A 21745-nucleotide genomic window follows, 5' to 3' on the forward strand; every position below is an offset into this window, starting at 1 on the left:
AAAATATAAATTGCAGCAACGGTGATATATCTTTCTCTGTTTCACTAATGCATTTTGTGTATCCCCATCCTGTTCGCTCAGTGACTGGTAGGCTGGGAACAAAATGCGTTTGAGTCTTTCCTGGAACGTGCGCTTGCGCTTAATCAAATCGCTTTCGTTCAGTCAAAGATCAAGAGATAAGAGATGGACTTCATTTAAATTAATCGAAAACCTTGTGTTAACATTTTCGCTTAATTAGACATAATTATATAATGTGCGATCATTACGATAGTGTTGAAAATTTTATCTTTTTGCTTTTTAGAAACACCAAAATTATCAGAACATCTGTCTCTGAGATAGCCTTTTAATCATTTTTTTTAAATTTTAAAATTAAATTAAAAAGATATTATATTTTTTACTGTGTGCGCTATAGTTAACGGTTTAGTTAATCAACCAAGGCGTTAACTATCTTTTAACAATCCCTAAACGTAGATAAGCGGGCTGGCTAAGCAAAAGCTTAACAAGACACCACGATAATACTTACAACGTGGAATCACAATTTTAAATTGTAAAGATTTTACTTTAATACACATTCATCAATGGGTGAAATGTCTGTACAAAATAATGACTAAACAAAATTTTGTAAATATAAAGTTTATTGTACAAAAACATGTAATAAGATAGTTAATTGTAAAATTTTTAAATCTTACGTCCATGTTTTAGACACATAAATATGTACATATTTTTTAAATGTAATAAATCTTTAAAACATTAGTTAAATTTATTTGCTATTTTAAATTTAAGTAGGTTTTATTCAAAGCTTCTTTTAATATAATATCTCGTTTCCAGACGAGGGTGAAAGCAGGCGAGCTATGGCCCATGGAACGACCAGAAGGAATGCCAGTCATACAGTCTCTAGAAGTCATGTGCGGGAAGGACCACATGGATGTTCATCTCACCTTCTCACACCCTTTCGAGGGCATTGTTTCTTCTAAAGGTATGTTATTAATATAGTAACTAAATATAACTGTCCATATTTATTTAAAATGATGTAGAGTAAAAAAAAAGTTTATGCAATATATTAATGTTAGTTCCTTAAGTTTATTCACCATAAAAAGTTAAAATTTTATGTAGGAAAACGAAGTCACCCAATATCTCTTTGTTTATGATTAAATTTTTTTATAAGAACTACACTGGATAATGTATATTATATTACTCATATTACAAAACATTGCACATCGAAAAATATAAAATTTCATCAGCCTTGTGTTGATCTTATTTGACTTCTAGGCGCTATAAAAATACTGATACTCAGCTGTATCTCTTATATCATTCATCATCATAATCATTACAGCCTAACACAGTCCACTGCTAGACATAGGCCTCCACGAGTTCACGTCAAAATGGCGTGAACTCATGTGTTTTACCCATAGTCACCACGCTGGGCAGGCGGGTTGGTGATCGCAGGGCTGACTTTGTCGCACCGAAGACGCTGCTGCTCGTCTTCGGCCTGTGTATTTCAAAGCCAGCGGTTAAATGGTTATCCCGCCATCATCTTTTGTATAGAAAGCCGTATTTTGACAGTTGTAATAGAAAGACAAATGAAATACAATCCAATATTAAATTGGTTTTTTTTTGTGCTATGTATTGTTGTTATTTATAAATATATATTATTTTAAGCAGTTTTTGTGCTTTGTCATGTCGACTAATGAGATTTACACGCCTACATTATGTTTTACTGTCGAATTTACATACTACATAAATTTTACAATATCGTTCATTAGAAAAATATGTAAATAATCATCTTCAATTAGGCGTAGGCGTTTCGCCTGTTATATTTATACAAATACATGACCAGCAGACTGTATATATGTATGTATATGTATTATATTGTTGTTTACTATAGTAAGGTGTTGTTGCTCCATATTGAAAAAAATTCTCAATTGCGATAAACTTCAAAATAACTTTTGAAACATCATTTTGTAAAGTATGTAAATTTTTTATTAATTATAGTTAATATGACCATTAGTTTATGAACCATTAGAATGTTAATGTAGAATAACAAATAATTAATATTTGGTGTTTCTGGATTAATTTGTCCGCGGCGGTGAAGATACTAAACGTGGTTCTGACGTACAACGTTAATGCTCTGACGTTAACCGTTATTTTTAATTAAAGAAATGTTTCATAATTATTTTTGTATTAAAAATCCAAATATGAAATTGTAATTACAAGTCGTATAAATCAACGAATTTACTAGTTATATCATTATTTCATTCCGTTAGGATAAATTTTCGGAAACATATCTCACGTATTTATTGTTATTTCAATCAAGATTTTTAGATTTAACAGACACAGATTTTCATTCTCCGTTCAATAATGACTTTTGTACCGTATTTACATCTACCCTCTATTGTATTACACACATTGTATTACACAATAGAGGGTAGATGTAAATGCCTTTTGATGTACTTTAAAATATTTTTTTTTTCTAAAAATTGTAGAAGTCGAAGTATTAACATTATATATTTAAATAAAAACAGTTAAACTAAGTCAATAAATCAGTCACTCAGAACATCTTATTTTATAAATTTTTCTAAAATTTGTTTTTATTTAATATTTAGTTCACTTAAATCTCACCTATAATTTTAAGTGTAAAGAAATTCAATACGCTCCACAATCACACCTAAGCCGTCACACAGGTAATCAGAGCGACTCTAATTGTTGCCTCTAATTGCAGTTTCGCTAACAATTATGACGGAAAACAGAATCATTAATATACTGCCCTAGTTGGTTCACTGAAATGGGACGCGTTTTGGTCACAATAACTGTTAAAATGTTTCTTTGAGATCGTGTTATCGCCTATTTAACGGGATAATTTATGTGAAACAACTTTTTTATTATTTTTATGGTGTTTTAAGTGTAAATGAAATAAAAAGATCTGTAATTTAAATGAAAAAATAAAATGTAATGAATTTGCTATACTTAAAATTTGTGTTGATTCTTACAACCGATTTATAAATACTTTTTCAAATGGTCGCTTTTTTCATTCCTTTTTTAAAAGTTGTTTTTTGTTAATTTAATTTGCACGCGACTATAGAGGTTTTATACGAGTGTCCCGAGATGAAATATTTCTTAATACATCTTGTGCGGTCAGTTTTATTGTATCGCAATTAGGTTATAATTAATGAGCAAATTTAACGACCGAAACAGGGCGTTAATAAGCAATTAAAATCATAAGGGACCGGTGAATTAAACTGTACTTTATTTCTAATTAATGAAACTTTTACTATACTTATCTGGTAGTATGATTTTTTTTAAATAATTTATATTTACATTTAAGTGTCAATGGCAATGTAGTTGATTCTAAAAATTTTAAACGTACGTTAGGTACCTACTTGCTATTAATTTGTACTAAAATAGGTATTTAATGTACAAAATGCTTGATGCTAAACATCTAACAGATCTTTTGGTTTTAATGTCACATTGCGTATTAAATATTTATTTTAAAATATTTAACACTAGCTGACCCGGCGAACTTCGTATCGCCTAACACAAACTTTATCGTATGGTATTAAAGTTCAAATTGACTTTTAAGTATTATCACAAATCTTTTGTATGGGAGTATAGAAAAGTGTTGTTTTTAGACTTTTTCAGGAAATTTAAATTTTTTTTTTGAATTTTTCTCTCCGTAAGAACCATCCTCGTACTTCAAGGAACATTTTAAAAAAAGAATTAGCGAAATCGGTCCAACCGTTCTCGAGTTTTGCGCTTAGCAACACATTTTGCGATTCATTTTTATATATAAGATGTAACCTGTTTTCTAATGTTTTCAGTTCTCTAAGTTTTCTGTTTGCTTGCCCATTTTTGTAAAGTAAATAATAATTTAAGACTGCAATTTTGTTTTGTTTAATTTCGTGTATTTCTTAAATTAAAAAAGTAGTACCTTGTAGATAGAATGTAGGCTGAAATCTAAGCAACTACTACGTGCATCGTGTGCATTAAGCTTTAACTGTTCTACTTAGGCGAATTATACTAATCAGTTTAATATTCTAGGCTATTATGAAACATAACAGAACCATGACAACGATTAGTATGATATTAATATATTTTATTTACAGGTCAGCACGGCGATCCCCGCTGCGTGTACGTGCCGCCATCTACCGGACAGACTTATTTTTCTTTTCGGATCGCATACGCTAAATGTGGTACGAAACCTGGTAAGTTGATTTCTTATTAAAATCCAAACAATTTTTATTTATTCGAAAGCTAGTGCTTGTTGTGTAGTTTTATTTAAGTTTAAACGAGATCTGATAAGTAATTTTTGAATTATCTCTAATAGTCCGTTTATTAATCGACTTCGACTTAGATGATTCCATTTTTAAACTTGTCGATGTTAATTAAAATTAGGTTTTTGTTTGTTTGAGAAAAAAATACAATTATTATTCAAACGGTTCGTGCTTTAGTCGACTTGTCAAACTCACAAAATAATCGACCGGTGACAATTATCTATCTCTAATTTTGCTCCAATTGAACTGTGTCAACTTGCATTGGAGCAGTGTGGTGAATTAAGCTCCGATTCTGCTCATACACTGAGAAAGAGGCTTATAACCAGCAGTGGGATGTTGCAATAGCTGAATCGTGATCGAATGGTTTCAAAGTATATCTCCAGTAAAACTCTGAAATAGTTTATCGGACGGTCCGTTTGACATTTCGATGGCTCCTAAGTATACTGAGTCAACTCTAATTTTAATAACTTTATTTTTTTGTTACATAGGTAGATAGGAAATGAAGTAAATATTATTAATATCTTAAAAAATGAAATTATCAAAAGTTGTTAGTTGACTCAGTATACTTAGGAGCCATCGATTTATGAGTTCGTTTGGTAGTAAGCGAAAGTGATTAAAAATTAGTCTCTGAAGTAAAAGTGAGTGAAAAATGAATCCAAAAGTCCAAATTCACATAATTCATTTCGCATTATGTGTTTCACAGTAAATATACTGTGTAAACAATGTAAATTTCAATAAATTAAATGTAATTGGATGAAAATGGAAAGCTTTATTTTTCATGTTTATAATCATTAATTTATTTATAGACGAACGAATTCCTCTATCTTCTAATTTTAACCATCAATCACTGGACTTGTTATAAAGGTTAAAAAGTCTAATTACTACATCAAACTTTTCGTAGCAATCAGGCTGTAGAATAAAATGTTTCGTCATTAATTATAATAGAATTGCAATTACAACAGCCATTATAGACATAAATAATCTTATACTATCTACAAATATATCTCATATGCTGCTCTACTTCACTTTTCCGTTACTCATATTAATTAATGTTTTGGTTAATTTAATAATAAATTTTTAACCGACTTCCAAAAAGGATGGGGTTATCAATTCGACAGTAATTTTTTTGTGTATTTATTTTACCTCAGAACTTTTGATTGGGTGGAACGATTATGATTATTTAATCGAGGTGGTGCTTTTCATGTGGGTCCATTTCAATTCGATTGTGATCTGATGACTGCTCTGAGTAATCTTTGATAATGCTTATTTGACTATTTTTTCGTCTACCTACGTTATATTGCTTGTCGATGTAATTAAGGTTGTTTTTTTTTTCATTTGCGAGCAAACAAAATTATCGTATCTACTAACAACGTATTAAGCTTGTCAGGATGAAAAGTATCAAACCTAAAATTTACAAATCTATAGAGAGCAGTGTCTAGTATTTATGTTGTTCGAATTTAATAATAATCACACATAGTAAATTTTAATGAAAAATGTACCCGTTGTTTTATTTGACTAGCCCGTTGGCGCAGTTTGTAGTGACCCTGCTTTCTGCTCCGAGGGTTGTGGGTTCGATTCCCACCATTCTGGGTCTAATATAAATATTTGTTTGTGTATTTATATAATTATGTATTATTTATAAGTAAGTTTATCCGAAAAAAAAATATATGTGGCTATAACCAGTCGGCTGTCACCACACATTAAGTTGCTTAATTTAGAAACAGACGACCGTGTGCGTATTGTGTAGATATTTATTATTATTATTTATTTATTATCATTTCTTTTTAATGTCTAGATCTTTTTAAAATTGATACGCATTCTGTCATTGTCATTCGCTATTAAAATAAATGAGGGGAAAACACACAGTTCTTTATTTATAATAAATTAATGTATGTATGCAATGGATTTATAATACTACTGTAAAGTTAATAACAAAATGTTAATAAATATATCAGCATAAACGTGAAAGTAATTTACTTTATGTAGTACCGTAATAAATACTACATTTAACCTTCACACAACTATTTCATAATAAACTGCAAAGTTAAAGATATATATAATACATTAACGACAACAATTGCTTACAGATTTTACGCTCATTGAATAGTAAAATAACTTGAGAGTTGAGAAGCTCCTTCTCTACGGTGTCGATAACAGTTTGTTTTCCATTACATAAATCAATATATTTAACCGCTACTTAGCTATGGGCTTAAGGAGCTTTGTAGAACTTGACGACTACTGTAAGTGTTAGTATGTCATATGACATCGTTCTCACTTGTTGTTCTTTGTTAATCGTACTTTTAATAGTTTACGTATGCATTAGAGTTTGCAACTGAGAAATATTGAATACACGTATCATACACACACTAAGAACTTTTTCTCTTTTATACAGTCATTTACACTATATATTTTAGAACAGACATATACACTATATAATATAGGGTACAAGAAAAATGTCTAACTGTTAAAATTTTATTTACAATATTATTGTATTTGTGTGAAGCATAAAACTTAATTAATCTTTTTAAGTTATTCCAATCTTAATATTTTCGCACTAAGATTAGTATTGAGTAAGTGAGTGAGTAGAGATTAGTATTGCAATTTTTATCAGCAGGTATCAAAGAAAGTAAATAAAAATGAAATTTATTTTTGCGACAACCCTACGGCCTTACAAAGCGGCATTGCACGAGACTTCAAAGGCAGTGGACCATTGTAAGTCTTTACTCTGTGAACAAGTGTTCACATACAAAACGCACATGCGGCGGAAGTAGAGGTTAAGTCCGCGGTTTACGCTCGCGGCGTGTTTGCGGAAATTACAAAGGCATGAAGTTGTTTGTGTCGTTTACGTCGAACCAGCATATGCGCGCGATTCAATGTATTCAGCTAGATTCAGATTTTTATATATTATTATAAGGTAAACAAACGTACGAGTAACCTGATGGTATGCTTACGGTAACCTTAGCTTATACCTGCAACACCAGAAGCACCGCAAACGCGTTGCCGACCCTATCTTCGACGTCAGAAGCTCTGGCTAGCTTCCCACCACAGGAACTTCTTACGACTTCACTACTTACGACAACGTATACTATGATTAATTTGTTAAGGAGGGTTATATTTCAAGCAAGCTGTGCTTGCGACTTCGTCCGCGTGGAATAGTGAATTTACATGTTCAACGTGATTCTTTAAAATAACAACTTTTTTAATTATCAACCGATTGACACGAAACAAACACTAAATGTTAAGTGAAGCTTACCACAATATCTTAGTGAAAATCACATCTAAATCGGATAAGCCGTTTCTGAGATTAGCGTGCACAAACGCACAGAAAAACAGACAAACAAACAAAAATTGTAACAACCATAGCTTTGCTGCTGTTTGTGTTGATAAAGGTCCTAATAATATTTTTTTTCGTATACCTTCCATGTACAGACAGCGATCCTTTACATTTGTATCATATCTATTGATTCGATGAGAATTTAGTGAGAAGAGTGGTTTACGTAGAGCGTCCTGAACCTCGATGTAACGTATGTATGAACGGGTAGCGATCAAACTGACGACATAACGCCATGCATTGCGTGAAATTACTTTATGGTTAATTCACATTGCATGAAGTAATTTCGTCGTAACATATCATATCAACTCGTGTCGTTTCGTCGCTTATCTAGGACAAAGGGTTATATGACTCGAGGATTCAATTTAAGTCATTAAAAACACTACCATTCTACTCTATCATATCATATTTGATTTAAAAAATTATACAATATATGATATATTTTTTACTACTACTGACGATATAATTTACTTCTTCTAAGAGAAGAAGGACTGGAGCTTAATCAGTGGATAAACGATTATAATAGTCGTTGAATTACATTAAATAACATCAAAATTTTTCTTGAATTACATTATAAAATGCCTAAAGATTCAGCTGTACCATATTGGATTGAAGAATGTGCTATAGATTTGAGTTATCCAACCACCTCTAAGCCTAATATTATAAACAATAATATTAAGAAATATAACATCTTGTCTCACGCCGAAACGACTTGTTTCTGTATAATGGAGGACGTACTTTAAAACCTCAATATAAATTTATGAGATTATTATAAAGTACATAAATATACCAATTTGTCAGCGCTCCACGGGTATCCGTTGGTTGTAAGGAGATAATTAAATGAATCATGGTGTTATCGCGGAATTTTTGTTTTCATATAAGCTGAAAAAGAAATAAGTGAGAACATTTGAGTTACATTAGATAACTTATTAAATACATAAAAATAAAATAATTATGTTTAACTTCTACACTATATTCTGAAATTCGAAATTAATTACTTAAGTAATTTTAGTAATTATTACATAATTGTGTTTGCTCGCAAACAAAAAAAAAACCGACTTCAATTATATCGAAGATTAATACAACGTAAGTAGCCAAAAAATTATCAAGTAAGTACGCATTATCAAAGATTACTCAAAAATTAGTGATCAGATCTCAAATTTAAATTGAAATACAAGAAGATTTCGACGATTCTTATTTTCGAATAAAATAAGAATCATCAAAATCGGTAAAGTCAGTGAAAAGTTATAAAAAGTTGTCAAGTCAAATTATTATATTATTGTCAAATTTAAATGGGACATGACACGAATCACCTTTCGATCAAAACAAAAATTATCGAAATCGGTTTACTCAGTCAAAAGTTCTGAAGTAAAATATATTTTAAAAAAATCGAATAGAGAACTTCCTCCTTTTTTGGAACTCGGTTAACAAGTAAATACAATCAACAACAATCAGCTATTTTGTATGGAAAATGTTTGTGTATTAAAACTATAACGCTATTGATAAAAGTTTTAACCAAAGGGCTACAAGCAATATTGAAAGCATACATTGTTTAGTCTCACTCGCTCTTATTGAAAAATTGTCAATATTCGAATGATTGAAACATAACACAGGAGAAACGACATCGATTATACTTCAATTGTGATTGTCAATGACGTAACGCAAGTTACAACTGCAATTGATTGTTTCGAACGATACTTAAGGCAATAAACTCAAATTGTCTGACTCCATTTTTAATAGTGATAAGTGCAATAAACGCAGTAAAAAGAAGAAATTTTCCATTAAATAGTAGCAAGAAACGCGAATAGCTACTATGTACTTAATCATATTTAGGGTTCGCTACTTAAAAAAACGTGCCCGCTGTCCTTCCGTTCGTCCATTCGTATCTAAATTATAGTGTATTATGTAACGAAAAATAATAAAAAAATCTTGTAATTCGAAGGAGGTTACTATAGAACAATTTAAATGCCGTGTCTAACAATTAAGTACTTATTTCTAAAATATATAGTTGTAAAAATATCAGAATACACATACTATAGTTGTGCGGAACTTTGGAAAATACGGCTCGCACTTTGCTAGTTTTTTACTATTGGCCCGTTATTCTTTTATGACGTCACACACCCATGATGCTGCCATTCAAGAAAAATTTACCGACGCATTTATGAACTTGTATTTCCCGTTGTAATGTTCGCAGCTTGATTTATATTATTTGTATTTTAACACGTGAGACCTTTTATGTGGATTAATGAGTTTTTCTCGACATTTATTTTAGTAATTAATTTTATACGTTGCCTAATTTTGTTGAAATTTATTAATGTTTTTCGTAAATTTTTAGCGTTTTAAGGTACTAATTTCTGTGAGTAATGTTTCAATTTCTTAAAAAAATAAGCGGTTTGGATTCTAATTTTTTTGATTTAATAATATATTATGACTAGGGCACTAGGCCATAACTTGTTCGCACCTTGCATTTATCTGCCGCCTTTAATCACGTAGTTTTCGTTTCTTACCCATAAATGATGTTTCCGTGCACTCATCACAATAGAAAGATAAAATCTCTGTCCATAAACTTTTAATGAAATATTAAGTCGGAACTACTTTTCGAAAAATTTTTCGTTGTCTCTCTTTCAAGATTTATTTCTGCAATAATTCGTACAAGATGAGTTAAATGAAAACAAAGGTCAACGACTTCATAGCTCTGAAAAAAATAAGCATTAATTTTAAATAAATTAAGTTAAATATTAATAACATTAAAATATAAAAAAAATCCTTACACGTCTTTTGGTGTTCCTCGAATTCTTTTGATTCTTCTGGACTTACAGTGGTTGTTATTTTGAAGCTCCCTATTTTATATAATTTACCGTTGTAGGCACCATGGTCGCGGGTAACTCAGTCTACTGAGTCCCGTAGAATCAAGAAGAGAAGAAAGTGACCGTGACAGCTTAAAACCTTATTTAAACCAAATTATAGTAAGTAAGATGTATAAATACGAAAAAAATATCGTTTTTAAGTTTATCGGTTCAAGAATATCGTATCGTTTACAGTGTGCGTCGAGCACAGCACTCTTCGCTTGTATAATTTATGAGACAAATGAATAGAAGTCGCAGGCACGACCACATTCCCTAACGCCATTTCCGCTGTAGGGTTCAATGTATGTATGATTGTGTTGATTTGAAACTAAGTACGCCGGGTTATTGGGATGATATTTAATTACCGACTTATATTTTATGATTTATTGTAATTGTTTGAATTAATTACTTTATATGAATTATAAAATGACGTAAGCTTTTGATAAATGCTGTAATTGATTTCTAGTTAAATTAAATAATTGAAATGTCAAATTAAGCGTTTTACATTATTTATTTCGACATAATTATGTGTGGTTAAAGCACATTTGGTGGTGTACATTTTTATATGTAGACATTTTTGATGAGATATAAAAAATATCACTACATAGTATAAAACAAATTCGCTTGCCGCTGTCTGTATGCTTAGATCTTTAAAACTACGCAACGGATTTTGATGCGGTTTTCTTCAGTAAATAGAGTGATTCCAGAGGAGGGTTTATACGTATAATACGAGTACATGCATAATATCGACGGGTGCAAAGTAAAAAGAGTTATATACAAAACAGCAACTTTTCAGGAGAGCGCAAAATAGGAAAAAGTGCTCCCATTTTATCAATTTCAAACCAAATTTGTTGAAATTTTCATCACTGCTATATTTTTTAGAAAGACAAACAATTGTATATTTCATTTCTTCTAATTATGTTTAATTTACGAGATATTGCAGTTGTCTGCCTCTACATTGTGCTTAAAAATATGACAACTGAGTTAACTACCACTTGGTCGTTTCTACATAGGAATTAATAAATCTGGCTTTAATAAAGATATTTCATATATTTATAAGTATGACTTTTCCAATTCCAAAAATTTCCAAAAACGTCTTTCCATGTCTATTGTGATGTATTCAAATGGTTTATTATTATGATAACACTTTCAACAAACCATAATATGTAAAAAGCCAAAACAAACTAACATTGTTGCCGGCCGGCGAAGCACATGACATCTGACTGATGACACAATAGGAATGAACGTGCATCCCACGCGCGGACTGCGTAAAAGCGGCCAGGCGGTAGTTGAACGCATGTACGTCGTGTAATTTTACAAAACAGCAGTAGTTGTCTTCTTTTACTTGACAAAAGTACAAGAAATGAGGTGATATTTGTATTTTTTATTTTACCATGTTGTAGAATATGAATTTTTTAGTTAGTTACTGCAATAAAAAAAAAATCTCAAAATTGTAGTTAACTTTTTTTACTTTGCACCCGTCGATATAGTAGATGAACACTCATAGTTTATGCAACCGTGCTAAGTCGGGGCGGGCGGGTCGCTAGTAGCGTATAAACAGACATCTAGTTTCAGTAAGTGCTCTTATTTTTGAATTGGAATCTTTTTTGTCTTAAATTAGATCTAAAATTATGACGGCTGCATAAGCCGTATTAATTTAATAATTATTTTATCATATACTATTATAATTATTAAGTTGTAAGTAAATCAATAATTATTTTATTATATGTTATTATAATTATTATAGTTCTAACTAGACGAACGTCGTTTTTCCGCGTTTATTGATTAGCTTAGCTTTCATATGTTTAAGCTCATAAACTTCTTCATTACTCTACTATCTATGTAAGTATGTAAGTCTATTTATTGAGTTGCTTCCTATTATTTTTTATAAAATTATACTCTACACCTACACCGTCAATGTATCATCTCCTTTGCCCTAAGGTTGCCTGGAAGAGATTGCTCTTAAGCAATAAGGCCGCCTTTGGTACATTTTTTTTTCTACAAATTATTGCTAATGTTGCTTGCTTATTTTATTTGTTTGGTGTACAATAAAGTGTAAAATAAATAAATAAACAAATACACTTTAAAAACTTTAATCTAGAAAAAACTTTCGAATCTTTACGAATCAAGTCTTAGGCTCTGATTCTAACTTAATTTTTTTTTTATTACTACTACCAATTTTTACTTATTACTACCACACTTATAAAATTAAATTACAAAAAAGTTTAAAGTGTATCAATCATAGGTGATTGCAGCATAATTATTTGAAGTATGCATGATTAAAATCTAAGTTAATATTTATTTGTGAGACTTAGTATGGATTCTAGTATTTATGTCTGGTATAATGGTATCATCTTGTATCAGAGTAGCGAACCAATAGATAATAAACATGCCGGCTATATGCCGGGTGTTTCCTATTCATCCGTGATGGATTACATGTTTATTTGAAACCTAACACGCTGTTACTAATAAATAATAAATATTCAATGAGTCCTGTTTTCTAACCGCTCTGGTATTGTGGTGCGAGTAGTGCAAGTAAGCGAGTAACCTAAAACACCGACGGTTTACGGGTTCGATTCCAGCTCGGGATGGATATTGGTATTTGTACTAATATTTCTTTCCGGTTTGGATGTCTGTCCTTCCCGGGTAGCTTCCTTAGAAGGACCGGACCGGGCACGCCCGATCTGGACCGGATAAGGTATGTTGCTACGTGTTAAAAAATTGTTTGTTGGGTTAGAGAGTCACCCACAACTCCTAACACGAGACACAAGAGAGAGAGTAAAAAAAATCCTACAGAATCTTAATCTTCTTTTTCAAAAACTCACAAAATCAACTTACACTAAAGCAAAGCTTATACCAAAAGAAACTACAATGACTCACCCACAACAAATCGCAGCTAGATCCCAAGACGGCGAGAGAATCCAATCCAAAAAAAGAGGCCCCGCAACACTCGCCCTGAGGCTTATATACCCTAGCAAACCCCCCGCGCGTCGCGACACAACTACCCCCTAAGGTGCACCGCGACGCAGTACAATACGAGGGTATTCCAAAATTAAATCAGTCGCCTAGAAAAAGTAAATAGCAACGCTAATGCATAACTGCTATTATACATCAGCAGGAACGAAATCAGGCGCTATTAAAAATATATGCTACAATACCCCCCCCGACAGAGAAGAATTTTGCATCTCTGGCAAAATTCTAAAAAAAAAAACTAATGTAAGGAGAGAATCTGGTAAGCTCATGAAGGGATTATAAAATTTAACTCCAAACTAAGAGAAAAAAAAATTTGATAGATTACTCATAAGAGATAATCGAATTACAAAAACACCACATATAATTTTGAATTCACTGCAACACTGTCTTACGACCCAATCATACGACACTAACATACAACATCCTGAAATTCAACTATCAATGTGCGTTAACCGACCTAGACAATTAACGCCCTGACACACAGAGTGACGGTCTATAAATGAGCACCACTCAGCAGCAACTTAAAATTTTTAATTTAACATTTTTTTTTTTAATCCATATTTAATACCGTATTCCTGATGTAGGCTTTAGAATGTGCATAACACAATTAGAATCGAATATATATTCGATAGAATAAAATAATATGTGGAATCGCCACCCGTTCCAGAGTTAAGTTGTAACACAACAACAACAACTTATGGCGTAGGCTTTAAACAAAAAAAAATTGAGTGAGTAGATACGTTAGAGATGCACCCAACACACACAAATTAAGTTATTGCTCAGTGGAATAACCCAACAAAAATAAACACCAAAAGTACATTAGAGATGTACCCAACACACAACTATCATAAGTCATGTACTTGTATAAGCACAAAATAAAAAAAATGAGATCATCACCAGTCTCAAAAATGGAATACGTAATATAGATTTAAAACAAAAAGAAAATACAATATCAATTACCCTTACTACCAGAACTTCCTGTTAACTTCAAATCTTTAATATGCCAAACCCCAAGATCTTTACCATTCATATCCTGTAATACGTATACAAGAGGAGATCTTTTACCAACAATTCGACATTTGATAAATTTAGGCGCTAATTTCTTAGAAAAGTATTTATCTTTATCACTCAAGAAGTAAGTTTTCTTATAAACAAGATCACCAACATTAAATTCCGCAGTCCTACGACGCAAATTATAACTTGAAGTATTTTTTAAATGAGCGGCATACAACCGAAATTGAACTTTATCGAAAATACTCGCCAACTGACCTAAGTTCTCCGCATAACAGTCACGAGGAGTAAAAATCATATTTTCTATACTATCAGAGTCCAAATAATGCGAACCACACGACACTAACCGAAAACTAAAATTTATTATAACTAAAATATATTAATAATTGATTTCACTTTTATCAAAGTGTCACTAATACCTGCCAAATCGGTTATAATATCCAACGGACTGACCAAAATCTCCTCTGACGGTAACAATTCCGACAATTGTAATATTTGTTTACGTAAAGCTAAAAACGTGGCAGCTGGCTCCTCATTCCGAACAACCACCTCATATTCTAACTCAGCCTTAGGCAGGGATACGAATTTTATTAAGTGAGTCATCGTAGCACAATAATAAAATTTAAACGAAACAAAAAGTACAAATAAAAGTTCGATTTAAATTAATGTTAAAAAGTAACAAAGAAAGTACAAAGTAAGCAAAAATATTCGTTAATAGAGGGTAGTCAAAAAAAATTTAGTTACGGCAAAAATTATTGAGCAAGAAATAATTAATACAAAAAGTAGGTAACTGAAAATTTTTAGCAAGGAACGATTAACAATGCAAAAACTGTGACTACGATCGTACAAATCTTTTAAATTCAAATAAAAACTTTTAAATATTAACTTTAAATTTTAAACATACTAATATAAATACACAACCTAAACGAAACAGTAATCAAATTTAATTAATAAAAATGAAAAGTAATAATTTAACACAATTCACAAAACACAAAACACACAAAGACACAAGGACAAGACCCTTTATATACCCAGAGAAAACCACTTGCCAGGAATAAGAAAAAAAAAAATTTGAGTGCCAATGCGATACCCTACAAAATAAAATAATTAAAATAATTCACCGACAAACAAATAATTTTAAATATTAGAGAATTTACGTTGGGCGCCAGTGCTACGTGTTAAAAAATTGTTTGCTGGGTTAGAGAGTCACCCACAACTCCTAACACGAGACACAAAAGAGAGAGTAAAAAAAAATCCTACAGAATCTTAATTTTTTTTTTTTTCAAAACACACAAAATCACCTTACACTAAAGCAAAGCTTAAACCTATAAGAACTACAATGACTCACCCACAATAAATTGCACTCAGCTCTTAAGACGGCGAGAGAATCTAACCCAAAAAAAGAAAAGAGCAAAAAGGGCCGCAAACACTCGCCCTGAGGCTTATATACCCTAGCAAACCCCGCGCGTCGCGACACAACTACCCCCCAAGGTGAACCGCGACGCAACACAATACGAGGGTATTCCAAAATTAAATCAGTCGCCTAGAAAAAGTAAATAGCAACGCCAATGCATAACTGTGCATCAGCAGGAACGAAATCAGGCGCTATTAAAAATATATGCTACAATGTAACGCAGAAGATTTGTCTGGACCTGATCAGGATGAGATGAGATTTCCTGACCGGGTTCAGATCAATCATCTGCGTTACATACCTTGCCTGGTCCGGGTCAGGTATGCTCGGTCCGGTCCTTTTAAAAAATACGAATGTATATTCTTGAAAAAATTGTTTAATTAAATAAAGTGAATTAATATTATAAATATGTTACTTAACATAATTATTATTATATTTATTTCCGTTTATGTTTTCCAATGTATTATTTATTTTTGTTTTTTATTTTAAATATCAATTATTATTATTTATTTATTTTTATTATTAATTAATTATTATTATTGATTAAATTTTATTTATTAACTTCTATTAATTAACTACTTCCTACTACTTACGATTACTCCACTATGTAGAAATGGACTACCTGCTAGACTGTCCTGATAACTGTAACTAAGTAACCAAGCTCTTAAAAACATCGATAGCGCGATTCAGGCTCAGTTCACGTAATTTCTTTCAGGCTATCCTGATCTGGAAAAATACCTGGTCCTGATGCAGTTATGCCTTACCATACTTGATTATATTTTACATCAGGCTATCCTTCTCAGGACCAGACCGGGTCCTGATCCAGTATGCTTTACTATACTTGATTATATTTTACATCAGGCTATCCTTGTCTGGATCAGACCTGGTCCTGATAGAGCTTGCCGGATCTACATGCCTCATTCTATCCTGGTCCGGTCCAGATACATGATCTGGTTGAGCCTGACTTTTTTTCTAGTCGGGAAATTTACGCCATTTTTCTTTAACTACGGATAATAGAGTAAAGCCCTTGTCAACGAAAAAAACATGCTTGTGCATATCGCTCTTGATTTAAAAAAAAATACTTTCTGGAGGTCTTTCGCGTTTAAAAAGCCACGACCACCTCTTTTTTGTAGGATGTATAATCTCAGCAGAGATGATTAAGGATGATGAATTCGATATACTATTAACAGTTTACGCACTTAGCGATCAAGGGAATCTAAGTCCATTTAGTCCATCTCAAAATGCCAAAGATATATAAGATGTATAGACGATTAAGGGCATAACCCAACTGCTAAAGACACGTACCTTGTAATCGCCCGATATAAGGCTGTTGAGAACTTTCTTCAGCCGGCCGAAGATTCGTTCCTTTACCAGTTGTTTCATGGCTCCGTCATCAGTGCCTAATGCTTCTGAAGTTTCAAGATATTTGTAGGTTTCACCTTCCTTTAGAGATTATTATCTATACAAATAAATAAAATTTTTGTCTGTTTGTAATATTAAAATAACCGCTTTTTACTGAATGCATATGTATACACGGTACATATACCAAAATGATATTTTTTACAATTTTGTCTGTCTGTCTGTCTGTTTGTTCCGGCTAATCTTTGAAACGGCTTGACCGATTTTGGCGCGACTTTCACTGACAGATAGCTGATATAGTAAGGAGTAAATTAGGCTACTTTTATTTTAGAAATTTATTTATTTTATAACTCGGCGACCTGACCAGTAACTTTTTTGTAAAATTCCACGCGGACGAAATCGCGAGCACAGTTAGCTATTATATATTATTACATGTTATTTATGTAATTGTTTTGTACATTAATAATCATTATCATACGTTTATTAACATTTAGCTGTCATTAAAATAAGCAAAGCAGTAAACTTAATGTGAATGTATTTTATACTAACCCAGCATTAAATAAATTATTATCAAACAAAATAGCGCTATAAACAACTTTAGCGAGCTTAAATGCTATGAATTCACCCATAATTACTCATTAATTATTATTTAATCGCTCAAAGTGACGGTAATTATCTTCGATTCGCAAACATTTCGCAATAAATCACCCGATCAAGTTCCAAGTTACGTCGGTCTCATTTTAACAAAGTAATGTAAAGTTTTTCTCGTTTCGATTCCTAGTCGCGTCCTCTATGGCCGGTGTGGACTAACGGACGACATAAGACCCGCTCCTTCTTCGAATGTCGTGTGAGCATTGTTTCTAAGAAACGCCACCCGCCACACCGCATAGCGTGGCATTCAGGGCCCATATTCCCGTAACAGCCCGGCATGGAGACGCCAATTCTGAATACACTAACTTCATGCGTATTTCCTTCCCGACACAACCAACTATTTACGACTCTAAGCACACTGGGCGAATCTTGACGAGTGACGACAATGTAAATTGAATTTTATAGCTTTAAGTATAGAGTTTTGATGCGACGTTAGCGACGCAAGCTGTGACATTTATCTCCTAATGAATCACAAGTCTATAAGTGAGATAGCTTGCAGCTCTTGAGGATCAGAGTCGCTTGCGCGTCGCCAGTGGTGGCATGCCTTCTGGCTCGATCCGCGTTCTTTGGACGACTTCAACTTTTTGCGCGAGTTCATCCGCGTATAGCGCTAGCAATAATAAGGATTTAAAAATTAAACCTTCGTGAAATCACTCACGTTGTGCACTTTATAATTAACTTAAATGACGATGGATAAGTTTTGTTCATTTATATATCCTAGTTCATTACGGTTCGTGAAAGCAGCAATGTTTTTATTTCCACGCCGACGCGTAAAATCAATTTAAAATTTTATGGACAATTAATGTTATGTATTTTGATTAAATTCTTGATAATCGTTTTATAGCTGTAACTATTTACAGAATGTTTCAAGAAATATTGAATTACATTGATATCAAAGCTACGATTTTGTAATTTAATTTCCTATTTATTTATCGCATAAGAAAAAATAAAAATAAAAGAAGTTGGCGCAACGGTCACAGCACTGTTTTGTGGCTGTTGCACTGGTGGTTGTGGGTTCGATCTCTGCACATGACAAACGGCAATATAAATATATTGGCCATAAAGATGTTTGCCGTGGTCTGGGTGTTTGTGCAGTCCTTGTGGGTCTCCCCACCGTGCCTCGGAGAGCACGTTAAGCCATCGGTCCCGGTTGTTATCATGTACACCTGATAGCGATCGTTACCCATAGTAGGGAATATATCCGCCAACCCGCATTGGAGCATCGTGGTGGATTAAGCTTTGATCCTTCCTCTACACGGGAAAAGAGGCCTATGTTCAGCAGTAAGATTATTACGGCCTAAAGCGTATAATAAAAAAATATAGATAAAAAATATTTTATTCGTTTTTCTACTAATTACTAACATCACCAAACTTTTTACCGTTACATGCACATTTTGTATACGTATCGCGAAATTTCACGGTTGTTTATACGTTACCGGTCGATGGGCTTACTTTGGTAATGATTACAATAACTACTAAATTTTGAGTCTATAGAACCGATAAAGGTTATATATAATGATACGCAAAATTGTTTATCCGTCTTAATAGACGTCTAGTACTATCCCGTCATTCCAGGATCAGAATTTTCTAAATAATTATTTTAAAAAAAATTCTAAATAATTTTCTTACCCATTAATTAATTTACAGATCTCCACGGACAGTTCTACGAGAACACGGTGGTAGTGCAGTACGACAAAGATCTACTCGAAGTATGGGATGAAGCGAAAAGGCTCAGATGCGAATGGTTCAACGATTACGAAAAAACAGCTTCCAAGCCACCCATGGTTATCGCAGATTTGGATGTCGTGCAATTAGACTTCAGAGGTAAGTAGATGTTAAGCTGCTTAAAAAATAAAATATGACGGATTTTAAAATTAACGAACACACCTGCGAGGTTGAGAAATCGCGTGTAATCGTTTTGACATTAGTAACATAAAAATGTTACATGTATACGTTTAAATAATAGTAACAAACAAAAATGTTTGAATTTTTTTGAACTTAAAGGTGTGATTTAGTTATTGAAGTCCAGCTCGTTATATGAATATGAAAACTATATTTGATATACTAATATATAAATACCTACGTACAATTAAAATGTCTTCTTACCAAAAATAAATGTTTCTCAATCATCATCATCATCATTTCAGCCTATTGCAGTCCACTGCTGGACATAGGCTTCAACAATTTCACGCCAAAAATGGCGTGAAATTGTGGTATTCCTCAATACTTATTAATTATTGTTAATTACTAAATGTTTTTGTACAATCAAATTACTGTACCTCTGTAATATTTTCTATTCTAGAAATAATTATTAATATTTCTTACATTATTGTAAGTACTAATATATTAGTAAGATGTAAATAAATAAATACTTGTGAAATAGGGGACAACGTTGATTGTTGGATGGAGATTCAAGCCGGCAAGGGTCCGTGGGCGCCGCCGGTGTCTGGCATCGTTCCTCTCGGCTCGACTCTCACGCTTGTGGTTGCTATCAACGACTATCGAGGTATGATCTGAATTATTGACCTTTATTTGTTGATTTGGGCCTTCATTGGCCTTAAGCCGTTTTTACATAGATTAAACAAAGTGTGATAAAAAAAATTGCATGAGGCGTACTTTGCTTTAAGCCTTTATCGGGGTCTTTGACGCCCAGCATCGGTAATCGGATTTGAAAAGTAGATTTTATTCAACACAACCATAAAATAAACTGGAAGGTTAGGATGGTTTGTATCATATTTTATCAAAATCAAAAATATCTTTATTCAAAAAGGGTTCAAAAGTATCTTCGAGTCGTCATTTTACAAATTAAACTTTTAATTATTTTTAAAAGTGAAGCTACCACCGGTTTGAAATGCAGATTTTGCAGAGAAAACCGGAAAGAAACTACGCAGTTAATCTTTAAATATATAAACTGTGTTTTTATACAAATTTGATAATATATTGCGTGAAATACAGCGTTACAAAATCTACACATCTTTATTATCTATGTAACCCTACATCGAATAATAAGCCTTAGCTATTAATTTCTTTTTAATACAAAGTTAAATTTATTCTTAGGCAATTTCAATATCGTTTATGGAATTTTATTATACACGCGAATACCATAACCCAAAAAGAGACGTTTACTTTGCACAGTCGGAAACGTGGAGTTACAATTTTGTTATTCCTTATCTTATTTATATCAAAACAATCGATATTCTTGTAAATATACATAATATTATTATAAATATATTGTGACGCAGTTGTTAATATGTCCATCGTTTAAAAAACATCCCGCACATATGTATTAAACTTAATCTTATAAGATCACCTCATCTCTATTAACAAAATATATTTTTTAATCAAAAATATATTTATAGAAATAAATAATAAAATTTGTTATAAATAAACGAAAAAGTTACTTATTCCACCAGATAATTCATAATATCGAAATGAACAATCCAATAATTTAAATATTTTATATATTTTTTGATTGGTGTGATTGATTTATAGGTAGGTATATGTTTAATGATACTAGAATACTAGATAATTAAATATAACGTCTTTTTTATTTTTTTTCATTTACATAACTAGCTTCGCCAGTGACACGTAAGTGCCTACCTTATATCTCTTTTTATAATATTTCGATTAAATTCTCTTTTATCTAAGTAAAAGGTCACATCAAAATATTTTTGCAAATATAGTAAATTTGCGACCCGCCCCGGCTTCGCAGGGGTGCAATGCTGATGCTAAATATCTATACATATAATAAAATGGTAGGAAAGTCAAAACTGTACATTGAATATTTTTTTAAAAGAATACTTGGGGTGTGATCTACAATCTATATCGAAGCCAAAAATATAGTGTTTTGAATTTTTGTCTGTTTGTCTCTATGTATGTGCGGGATAAACTCAAA

The 21745-nt window shown here is 32.1% G+C and overlaps 1 protein-coding gene across 1 annotated transcript in view; it reads left to right on the forward strand.

Annotated features, from left to right (window-relative positions):
• Positions 1–21745, forward strand: part of LOC123657622 (cuticlin-1) — an 86282-nt gene that overhangs the window by 53612 nt on the left and 10925 nt on the right. Inside the window, exons 4-7 of the mRNA XM_045593143.1 lie at positions 829–976; positions 4101–4199; positions 19498–19674; positions 20234–20356. Of these exons, the coding sequence (XP_045449099.1) occupies positions 829–976; positions 4101–4199; positions 19498–19674; positions 20234–20356 (547 nt within the window). The remainder of the gene's footprint in view (positions 1–828; positions 977–4100; positions 4200–19497; positions 19675–20233; positions 20357–21745) is intronic.

Source organism: Melitaea cinxia, chromosome 11, assembly GCF_905220565.1.
Source record: "Melitaea cinxia chromosome 11, ilMelCinx1.1, whole genome shotgun sequence".
NCBI lineage: Eukaryota > Metazoa > Arthropoda > Insecta > Lepidoptera > Nymphalidae > Melitaea > Melitaea cinxia.